Below are 11,263 nucleotides of genomic sequence, written 5' to 3'. Positions count from 1 at the left end.
ACCACATACCTCCAGCTCGCCGACGAGCTAGATTGTATGTCACTGCACTTGGAATGGAGGTTGAGCGCATCGATGTGTGCATCAATGATTGCATGCTATAACGCAATGAGCATGCACATGCTACCTCATGTCCCGTGTACGAGGAGGCACGATACAAGACATGAGTGAGCCGGGCGCCCCTACCCCGCAAGGTATTTAGACATTTTTCATTAATTCCTTGGATCCAACACATGTTTAAAAGCAGGTCTATCGTGGATCTTCTCGCGTGGCACGCGAACCATCGCTCAAATGATGGAATTATGCGTGTCCTTGCCGATTCACCTGCATGAAGGTACATCGAAACTCAGTGGCAAAATTTTGGGTTGGATCCTCGACACTTGAGGCTTGGGATAGCAAGTGATGGTGTCAACCCCCTTTGGCACTAAGTTATTTCATGGAGCACTTGGCCTGTGGTGATCATCAACTACAATATTCCACCATGGGAGACAACCAAGAAGGGAAATATACTTCTTTCCTTGCTTGTGCCAAGGAAGTACAAAGTGTCAAATATTTACATCAACCTTGAGCCCCTCATCGTCGAGGATTTTGAGGAGTTATGGAGAGGCATTCCTGTTGTCGATGTCTCACTTGCAAAGGGGGGGAGAGAGGCCATTGTGAGGGGAATCCTTATGTGGACTATGCACGACTATCCTAGGCTAGGAGAGATTTCTGGTAACCCCCTTTGCTCTATCTCTCTCTCCCTCTTTCCCTCTCTCCCTTTAGTTCACTTTAGTTCACTCATCTCTCTAACCATATGATATGTATGCAAGGTTGTCCACATCGGGGCACAATACATGCCCTACTTGCGGGCCATCATTGGTGACAGAGAGGCCCGATTCCTTGCGCAAGGTAATCTATCCAAACAATCAGTGTTTCTTACCCCAAGGGCATAACAAGCACAAGGCTCCAACAAATGGGAAGAACCCTCTAAAGCTTACGATGGCAGATTGGGAAACCATTGGGGAAGAACACCACAATAAAAATCCAGCTCCGTGTCCTCCACCAAAAGGTATGTCAAGGTATTCCATATTTTTAAGGATTTCATATTGGAAGGATTTAAAAATACAACACCTCTTGGATCCCATGCACATATTCAAGAATGTAGCCCAAACACTATGGGACCACATTATTGGCAAGAAGGACTCTTTGGGTGCGAGGGAGGATTTGAGGCTTTTAAAACGTCTCCCCGCCTCTGCTACTCCACGTCGTGCCCCAAATGGAAAGATTGTGCTTCCTAAAGCACCACGGATGCTAGCCAAATAAGAAATAGATAAGGTGAAGGGTACCATTGCCTCTATTCACACACCAACAGGATACATGAGGTCGTTAAAGGGAGCTTTCACAAAAGCGAAGAAGGGTGGAAGCGTTTAATTGTATGGGTTGAAGTCCCATGATTGGAATAAGATGCTTCAAGTAATCTTCATACTCCCTATTCTATCTATAGTTTGTGTATATTCACAAGGAAGCTTTCATACCTTCATCTTCGAGTGCAAGTGGTTTGCAAATGTGTCTAGACGACATGAGAATGGTCTCTACATGGTGGACTCTAGTGTGCATCACAAATAGAGGTATGACAATTTAGTTTCACCACGCAATTGTGAGCAGGTGAGTGACATGTACCTTTTGTATTCTTATTTTCTTGTAGCATTAGTTATACCAAAGTTACTCACTTTGAGCTTATATTTTATAGGTCATCTATATCTTAGCAATCCACCAACCAAAACTTTGATTCGTAATTCCTGTAACACCTCGGGGGAGAACCATTTTTTCCACTAATGAAGTGGAGACTATCTTCAACCCTCTTCCACCTCCGACTTTGGATGAGGTGGAAACAGAGGAGAAGGAGGTCGATGAATCAAGTCCGGTGGCAGCAAGTCTTAGCGAGGATGATTGTCATGATGATGAAGATGATGAGATAAAGGATGACGAACTCGAAGATGAGGAAGGCAATGCATCCACAAACGACAATTCTGTTTCTCTTTTATTGATTTAGGAGCCATGGGCTTAGAATTGGATGATGCCTCATGTAGAGATTTGTTGGAAGATGATTCATAAACATCTTGTAGTTATGAAGTTTTTTGGTCGTCGTGTAATCCATTCATCTGTCTCTCCCCCCTCTTTCTCTCTTTAGATTTGGGAATATGCTCAATTATGTTAATCAATTCACAGTGATTATTTTAGTTGTAACCAAGTTTAATCTTATATCCCCCCCCCCCCCCCCCCCTCTCTCTCTCTCTCTCTCTCTCTCTCTCTCTCTCTCTCTCTCTTTCTTTCTCTTCTTTTTTAAATTTGAAATTTTTATACAATATTCTTTAATTTTTATTGGGAGGAGGGAAACACCAAAATTTGGAGGGGGGGGGGGGGATGTTTATTTTAGGCAAGAATTTGAAAGTTTAGGCGCTAAATTTGGTTGTTGGATATAACAGCGGTAATACCCGCGGTAATAAACTCTATAAAAATAGCAAAAACTGTCACGACAATATTTTAAACGCAAAACAAACCCCCCCCGTCCTCCTCTCTCTTGTTTCTCTACTTGAATTTGCACATTCTCTCTACAAAACGCAATAAAATAGTGTGGTAAACACTTGGAGTGCTGTAATGCCAGGTAATCTGGTCTCCTCTCATGGAGAAGAAGAGAGGAGTGTGCACCCATTATCTGATCAAGCTGTGACGTCGCTCGCTAGCTGACCGAGAGCAGATGTTGCGGCGCTCTTCTGACTGCGGAGAGTGTGTATCAAATCTATCCAAGTGGATGAGAGAATTTCCTTCGCTGTGGAAGGTGCACCTCGTAAAACATGATAGCAATGGGCTCTCCACACATTCCACAGAGCAATGCTAACTATAGTAGAGAAAATCTCGTCTCTGAGACCAAGCTGTGCATCACGCGTTGAGGGTCGCATCATACTCATGCAACTGCACAAATAGCTAGTAGAAGTCAGCATGTAGACAGGATATGTGGCACTTCTCTCAAAAAAATAGTGTGGTGCTGGAAATGACTGCAGCCAAGAAATAGAGCCCCATGTGAGAAAATCATGCTGAACCCCTGAATGGCTCAAAAGGAGCTCACCGCTCTCCAGATCTCAATAGATGCTGGGCAGGACCACAAGCAATGGCTGATACTCTCTAGCTGATGTAAACATCTTTGACATAATGGGTCATGGCCCATACTGTTGGACCATACACCTACTGCTAGGCCAGCATGGGCTATCATCCAGGAAATAGCATATCCGATATGCAACTTGGGCTTGTCCCTTGTACAAGCTTCTTATCGAGTTTATTTGGACCGAAGATTGTGACCAAGCTTATGAGTTATTAAAAAAGGCTTTAGCAAGTGCACTTATCCTATGAATGCCAAACTAGGATGTGATCTTTCATGTGCATATCTATGCGTCAAACTTTGGTATTGGGTGTGTCCTAGCTCAACCTGGAGAACATCACCTAGACTACCCCATTAGCTTTGCTAGTCGCCAACTAAATGATGTTGAGATCGGCTACACTACTATGGAGCGAGAAGGGTTGGGTATGATTTATGTAGTCAAGAAATTTAGATATTACCTTCTTGCTACCAAGTTTGTGTTTTTCGTGGATCATCAAGCGTTGCTATATTTGGTAAATAAACCATGTTCCACAGGCCGAATTACACGATGGTTGTTGATTCTACTTGAGTTTGACTGCACTATTGTTGTGAGACCTGGAAAGAAACATGTCATGGTTGATCATCTATATCGTATACCTAATGGGGAGGCTCCTATAGGAATTGATTATGATCTACCACATACTTCTCTTTTCATGGTTGAAACGATGCCTGAGTGGAGTGAGAAGATCGTTAACTTTTCCACCTAAGGAGCTTCAAAAAGATCTAGCTGATAAGCTCATCAAGGAATGTGCACCAAATTGCCTAGTGGCTGAAACTCTTTACAAGCAAGGGAAAGATGATGTTCTTAGGCGCTGCGCTCGTGAGGACGAGTATTTGCATATTCTACAAGAAGCACACATGGATATAGCTGGCGGACATTTTTCAGGAGACTTAACTGCACGAAAGATATTGCAATCAGGCTATCGGTGGCCAAAGTGCTAGGCAAGGACCTTAAAGGATCACAAAACAGTGCCCAAGCACTCTAGAAATAGAGAAATTCATGCCAGGAGCTCGAGTGAATCCACAAGAGAAGTAGAGGATCAATTTTATTTTTAAGCACGGTAAATAATTGCGATTATTAACTAAGCTCTCATCCTAAACTTGGTCAAAATGCATTTTTGACTTCAAAGATGGATTAACCAACACAAAAAAATGCCAATCATGTATAGAAATCCTATGAAAGTTGACTTAGTCCCAGCAAAACCTTAGAAATTATCTATTCAGGGTCCGTGTAGGACCCTCGAAACACATCAAATTTCTTCCAGATTTCATCAACATGATAAATAAGTCATACTCCTCCCAACTATGCAAAAAAATCTACATTCAGTATACCACTTGAAAATAATCAAGATTATTTTCTAGCTCTAGTGAACTTTGGGGGATGGAATTTTTAAGGTTCCCAATGGTTTTTCACATCATAGAGCCTATCCATCAAGTTAGAATTCAATTTGGATTCATAATTTGCCCAAAAATCCCATTTTAGCAAAGTTAAAGACTATAAACACTAAAATGACTCTCCATTTCAATCCAGATGTCCAAATCCTAACAAATTTGACCAGGGAGCTCTCCCACATATACTAAACCCAATTATGTATTAGTTAAGCCAAATCACAAACTTTTTCCACCTCAGTAAATAATCCTCATTTGGCAGCGCAGAGCCGATGATAAAAGCGAGCAAGCACGAAGCTATGGAGATCGCGAGTCTCTCTCTCTCTCTCTCTCTCTCTCTCTCTCTCTCTCTCTCTCTCAATTTTGAGCAGCTTGAAGGCCGCCGCCATTAATTTGAAATTTTGAAGGCCACCCGAGTCCCGAGTCCCGTCTATGATATCCCACCTGCACGCACGTGCTAAGTCTCTCTCTCTCTCTCTCTCTCTCTCTCTCTCTCTCTCTCTCTCTCTCCTTATTGCATGTGCGCACAAACCGCTCTACATTGTCCGCCTCTATCGCTAGGCTCTAGGAGACACTGACCAGATCAATCTCCTATCGACATGTGTCTGGGGAAGGGGCCCGGAATCCCTTCCCCCATTATCTATTAGTATAGATAACTTCTATATCTATGTCTATACTTCTATATTGCAGTTTTCAAGCAAGAAGAAGGCTTCCACGTGTCATGGAGTGGTTTACCTCACAAAAATTTAGAGCAAACATCTAATGTAAAATGTAAAAGTGAAGGGTAAGATTTGACGTGCACAAGGAAATGAAAAGCCTTTCACAATGTACACTGTAAAGACAAAAAACTTTCAATTGTACATAGAGTAAATGTATTGAGTTTCACTCCACCTGGACAAGTAAGGATATTTTTTGTGGAGATTTATATAATTTATACTATTATAATGGGGAAGGGATTTCGGCCCCTCCCCCCACACATGTGGCGTTTTCTCATCAATCCGGCGCCTTCGAACTGTGAACTTTGCCACAAAGAGAGAGAGAGAGAGAGAGAGAGAGAGAGAGAGAGCTCATTAGCCTATGTGTGGTCTGTCGGGGGGGGGGGGAGGGGAGGGAGCTCACTATGCACCAACAACAGTGGTCCGGAGGTGTGCTCACTGAGGTTGATTGTAGGTTTAACACACCTTGCCCTGATTCTCGTGCTAATTCCCATGTCCCCAAAAACTTAGGCGTACGTTGGCGCTGAGAGTGGTGCGGCCTCTTCAATAGACACGCAGCTTGTGAGTCCCGACTCTACTGTCACATAGATAACGGTTGGGGGAGACTTGAAGGAGGAAGGAAGTGCAGAGCTAAGGAAGGCGGCAGGGGTGGTGCAAAAAGGGTGATAAGGACAATAGCAGCTGATGTTGGGTAGCCGTGTGTAGCCCTAAGTGTGTGTGTGTGTGTGTGTGTGTGTGTGTGTGTGTGTGTGTGTGTGTGTGTGTGTGTGTGTGTGTGTCTGACAGTGACAAGGAGCTTGGTTTTTTGCACTCTAGAGCTTGGCTCTTGAATGCCCGATAAGGTGAAAACGCACGAAGTCATTTCAGACCTTGCAGAGCCGTCAGGCCTTCAAGGAAGGCATTGGCTTGAAGTTGGTGCGCACCTCAAACTGGGTAGTGGGTGCACACTGCAAACCTTTGTCAGTTATCATCTCTCTCTCTCTCTCTCTCTCTCTCTCTCTCTCTCTCTCTCTCTCTCTCTCACACACACACACACACACAACACACACACACACACACACACACACACACACACACACACACAGTAGAGAGGAGAATTCCTAAAGCAATGATAAATTGGAGGATTTCTAGGCCTAAATGGCTTAGATGGGTGTGATTAAGCCCTTAGGGTTAGCTTAATTTCCCTAAAAGAAACACTAAATGTACCTTGAGAGGTGTGGAGTCCTCTCACCTGGTTGCTCTTGCTAGAAGACGTGAGTAGCTTCAGCAGAGTCTGGTTCCTTGATCATCCACCCCTCAAAATGAGGCCTGAGGGTTGATTATAGAGAGTTTGCAGATGCATAGGGGCTCTCTCACAATTAAAAAAATGGCTGGGGAGGCTCTGGACTCCTTAACCACTCCTTTCATCCCTAAAAGGAGTGACATGCAAGCCTCACATGCTAGATACATTGAACCTGGTCAGTTTCTAGCGAGAGGAAGTGGACGAATGGGAGCCATAGGTGGAGAGTGGGCTGCATGAGTGGGTGAGAGGGGTTCCAAAATTTGAATTTGCTCTAGGCCCTTGTTTTCAGCCTTCAGCCCTCATCCACACCTTTCTTGCCCCCATCTTGGCCCTAGTTCCCATGCCAAACCCATCCGCAATCGCATTTTGACAGTAATTTGGCCATTCTGGACACATTTGAACCTCGATTGAGATTCTGTAAAATGTCCATTGATTTTGGAATGATTCTGTAGGCTCTTGTGAACTCCCGGCTTCCATCTTGGTCTTGCAGCACTTTGAAACCGTGATTCTAACCTCATTGAAGCTTCTGTCAATTAGCTTTTGTGATGACGTATATGACTAGAGTGATCAATTCTAGTAATATTTATCCATGGTAAAGCTAGGCATTTCATCAAATATTAAATTTGATGATATTATCCCCTTCTTAAAATCATAGTTGTCCTCAACTATGCGTCTATTTTAAGAAAAAGGAAGCCCATCTGTGCTGGTTGGATCCACATCGTAGCACTGTCCTTTCCATACTAGGTGACAAAACTAGTAGGCGTTTAGGAGGCACAACCATCACTAAATTGACCTGAAACATGTGTCCATTGCTATCTTTTTTAAACATTTATAGCATGTCCTTCCCAACGGATTGACAAACCCATAAGTGCTTAGGAGATACAATCGTCGCTAAGCTGACCATGAATGACTTAAGTGTACACTAAACATTTAATTGCATGCAAATATAAAAACATAGAGGACACACATGATCAAATACTAACCTTTAATAATATATTTTCTTAAGTATCCTACAAATTATCCATAGCTTTATACTCTTGAAGAAGAGCTAAAGACTCTTTGAGTTGGGGTTCTTACATCGAGCGTGCATCCTCATCTGGATAATTAGCAAGCTTAACCATATACCTTCATAAAACTTTGCCTGTCCTTATCCTCATGCTTAAGGATCCTTTCAAGCCTGAGGATTTCCTCCTATTCATCAATTTCTGGTGGATCGTCTTCTATTGGAGCAGATGGTGGTGTTCTCTTATAGGGTTTGAGTAAGCTCACATGAAAAGCATTATGTATATGCCAATGTTTAGGCAACTTCAACCGAAAAGAGGTTGGGTTAATGCATTGCAAGATCTGGATTGGGCCATAATATCTATTGGCCAATTCAACATAAAACTTTTGATGGCCAATAGTATAACCTTGCCAATCTTTTCCAGTCTTGTACTTGAGCCGAGCTTCAAGAAATTCAAGCAAAACCCAATCATCTTCTTTCGAATTAAGACGATGGATATGATACAAAGGCCACCTCTCTCCTCATGCACGATTTCCCCGAGTCAATGCTTCTAAGGAGAATCAAATGGTTATTGTGAAAGTTATGACCTAAACCAAAGTTTTATAATCCTTTCTTTGCCAAATTTCACACTTTCATGATTTTTTTTAGTGACTTTAATAAAATCCAAGGACAATTTTGATTATGCACATGGGTTTCATACCATGAAACTTTTCTTCCTTGAGTATTGGGGCACCCAATGCCTCATATAGCAAACTATACAAGCATGGTTGAGTTTTTCGATTCAACAAGAATTATAGCCATTTTTAACAACTTTAATCTTCATAGTATTGCTAATTCCAATAGCCAACTATGAAACTTTTGTAGCTTATATCCATATCTAATCATGACCTTGTTTTAGTAATTTCTAATTATGCACAAAAATGTCAATGGTGAAAGTTATTTTTATGTTTTTGAAGTTATTCAAGGCTACTTATGAATGTAAAAGGACCATGGGGACCTAAGAAAACATGCACTTAGCAACACCAATGAGTGTCGCAAAATAATGTTTGATGAGATGTCAACAGAATGGGAAAACGTAACTTTTTGGAACCTTATTCTTTGTCCCAAAACAAAATTGGTGAGGATAAAAAAACAACACAATATGATCACTAACTAATTGAAGTTCATGGGAAAAATTATGCTATGGTGTAGAAAAATCCTCAGTTTACTTAGTATGCAATTGATTGAAAGAAATTGTTTTTTTGAGCGAAATGCTTCGGCACATCAACTTTGGAGGCTTACCATGACCAAATAGTAAGGAATTTCAAAGTTATTCATTTTTCCCATTAGAATGGTATCTTATCTTTAAGCACAAGAAAACATTTTTCAAAAAGAATGGGTCTTCTATGAATTTGGAGGTTTTTTTCAAAACCCTGAAAGGACACTTTATGTCCTGTTAGGTTACCAACCTAGTGTTAAGCATGCCTCGCTCTTCCTCAAAGAATGTTTGGTGGGTCAGGTTGATAGACCCTCGAAAGCAATGTTTAAATCACTTCGAAGAAAAAACACTAGAAAACTAGTCCCGCTGTTCTCAGATTCTTCGCAGGCTATCACCAACGATGAAAAGAATCTAGAATATGCCAAGGCTCATTTTGAAGCTCTTTTCAGCCCTAAGGAAGTTATATCTCCAAACGTTGCTGCGAGTAGAGGATTGGTTTAGACAGCCAAATCTAAGATTATTTCACAGGAAAGCTTTAGGTCAATGGAGTCACACACACACACACACAAACACAAACACACACACACACACACACACACACACACACACACACACACACCCATACTTAGACACTCCTCAAGTACATACTCACCTTTACAACACTCTTGCTTCCATGCATATGCGCATGCGCGCACACACATCCACAAGCCATCCACACAACATCAGTGTGTGGAGAGAGAGAGAGAGAGAGAGGTTACTTGTGGGAGAGTCTGTTCAAAACATACGAAATACTAAAGCATTGAACTTTTCTTTTCCTTTTGAAAGAAATTTTAGGGCAAGAATCTCTAGAAACCACACACACCTACATACCACATAAGCTTGAGCTTTTATTTTTCTTTTGAAATAAAGTTTAGGGCTCTTGACCTAGAGAAACCACACACAAATAGGCTCCAACTCACAACCTGATATGATCTTACTCTTACATTGACCGACTAGGATATATAATAAGCCTTGAAGTAAAGCATTGGATTGTCTGGAAAATATGAAATTATACACTAAATGAACTAAAGTGTTTAGCAATCAACACTTCATGGAATGGCAAGAGCTCTCTTGATTTAAAAATGGCTACTCCCAAGTTGAAGGATGGAAGATGCCATAGATGAGTTGCAGTTGATCCACGAACCAACCCTTGCGACCTTGAAAGCCAAGTATGAAGGAATGTCGGGGAGGCGTGCTGCATGCAAAGACATATGGGATCGATTGTTGAGTTGAGACATATATACAAACGTATTTTCCCAAGTGGGAAACTAGCTAGGTGCGGTGGGGGGTAGCCTGTAGGAGGTTGCCGATCCCACACTTGCACCCCCACCCCCACCGCACCTACTAGCTAGGCCTGCATGCATGATGCGGCAATCCCCAAAGTGGGAATTATAGTGGGCTTATAAAACTTCTAGGTGAAAAGCAGAAAGAAAACAATCATGTTTGTAGCTTACTTGTAAGTGTTTTGCATTGTGCCGGAGTTCAAGCTGCTGCCGGAGACGCTGCGACCATCACTAATTTTAAGTCGAAGTCCCTCAAGGGAAGGTACCCCTAGCGGCCAGTAGGCCGTTGACATGCTGGTGACATGGTGACCTCTGGGGACAATTAGAATGGGTTGCAAGGTGCCGTGGCCGACTCGACCGTGGTTGACCTGTGATGCAGGGAGAAAACACACTTATATATTCCTTGTGTGCAGAATCAATATCACATGTGAAAACATCATGAGCTTTTGTGAATTGTACTGAATGGAGTATTAGTACTTTAGTCTTACCGTTGTAGACCCAGTTATGTTTTCCATGCCACGTGAGTAGGTTACAGAAAGGTTGTCAATGAACCATCCACTGTAGAAGGCAATGGAGGTGATCCGAGTGAACTTTTGAACAAAGGCCATTGGATCACCCACATCGTTGAAAGGGGTATGGCCAGGTGCACCCAAGGTTTCGCCCACCGCGGTAGTCCTAATGCTGAGAACAGGGGTGCCATGGTTGAGAGATGGTAGCTCGTTGACATTCGGAATAGTGATGTGCCCCAAAGGATCATCAAAGTATGATCGAATTATGGCTTGCAATGTCCTCTCATCGGCATCTGCCTGCCTCTCCACAGATGCTAGCTCTAGATCTAGTTGCTCGGTAGCAATCCTGTAAAATGCGTGGATCTGCATAATCTGAGCAATAGCATTGTTCAAATCTTGAACACGTAGGAGAATCCCTCTGAAGTTTGTGCTATCATTCGCGGATGTGTGTGTGTGTGTGTGTGTGTCCATCATAATTTAGAAAATTTATAGATTTTTTAGGGTGGCACACGGTTTGACTCTGAAAAATAAAAAGGATAAAATAACTCTGAATTGATAAAAGGCAAACCAATTGGAAAATCTCTCTCCCTATTTGGGATGCCAATCAAGGCTCATTTTTGAAGGGTGACCCTAATCATTCATTTGAAGGGTAATTTTTTCCTTATCGTT

The 11,263-nt window shown here is 42.3% G+C and overlaps 1 protein-coding gene and 1 long non-coding RNA gene across 2 annotated transcripts; both read right to left on the bottom strand.

The window, feature by feature from the left end:
• Nucleotides 1–4,663: 4,663 nt before the first annotated feature.
• On the bottom strand, nucleotides 4,664–6,790 carry LOC147431652 (uncharacterized). Its single transcript, XR_015185763.1, has 2 exons — nucleotides 6,512–6,790; nucleotides 4,664–5,008 (listed from the first exon to the last, which is right to left on the bottom strand). It is a non-coding gene; the product is annotated as an uncharacterized LOC147431652 (long non-coding RNA).
• A 2,840-nt stretch (nucleotides 6,791–9,630) lies between these two features.
• Nucleotides 9,631–11,032, bottom strand: LOC147431651 (uncharacterized). Its single transcript, XM_086494615.1, has 3 exons — nucleotides 10,574–11,032; nucleotides 10,257–10,453; nucleotides 9,631–9,997 (listed from the first exon to the last, which is right to left on the bottom strand). Exons 1-3 carry the CDS (start codon nucleotides 10,961–10,963, stop codon nucleotides 9,889–9,891), a joined length of 696 nt encoding a protein of 231 aa, XP_086350741.1. The 5' UTR covers nucleotides 10,964–11,032; the 3' UTR covers nucleotides 9,631–9,888.
• Between the last annotated feature and the right edge of the window lie 231 nt (nucleotides 11,033–11,263).

This window comes from Adiantum capillus-veneris, chromosome 21, assembly GCF_014529385.1.
Source record: "Adiantum capillus-veneris isolate H3 chromosome 21, ASM1452938v2, whole genome shotgun sequence".
NCBI classification, from domain to species: Eukaryota; Viridiplantae; Streptophyta; class Polypodiopsida; order Polypodiales; family Pteridaceae; genus Adiantum; species Adiantum capillus-veneris.
Note: the sequence above shows the minus strand (reverse complement) of the source record. Positions and strands in the feature narration are given on the sequence as shown.

Excerpts from the sequence above, each read along its gene's own strand:
- LOC147431651 (XM_086494615.1), bottom strand. The coding sequence starts at position 10,963 with ATGCAGATCCACGCATTTTACAGGATTGCTACCGAGCAACTAGATCTA. Across the intron at positions 10,454-10,573 it reads ACATAACTGGGTCTACAACG|GTCAACCACGGTCGAGTCGG; the intron begins GTAAGACTAAAG and ends CCTGCATCACAG. Across the intron at positions 9,998-10,256 it reads ACAATGCAAAACACTTACAA|CACGCCTCCCCGACATTCCT; the intron begins GTAAGCTACAAA and ends CTTTGCATGCAG.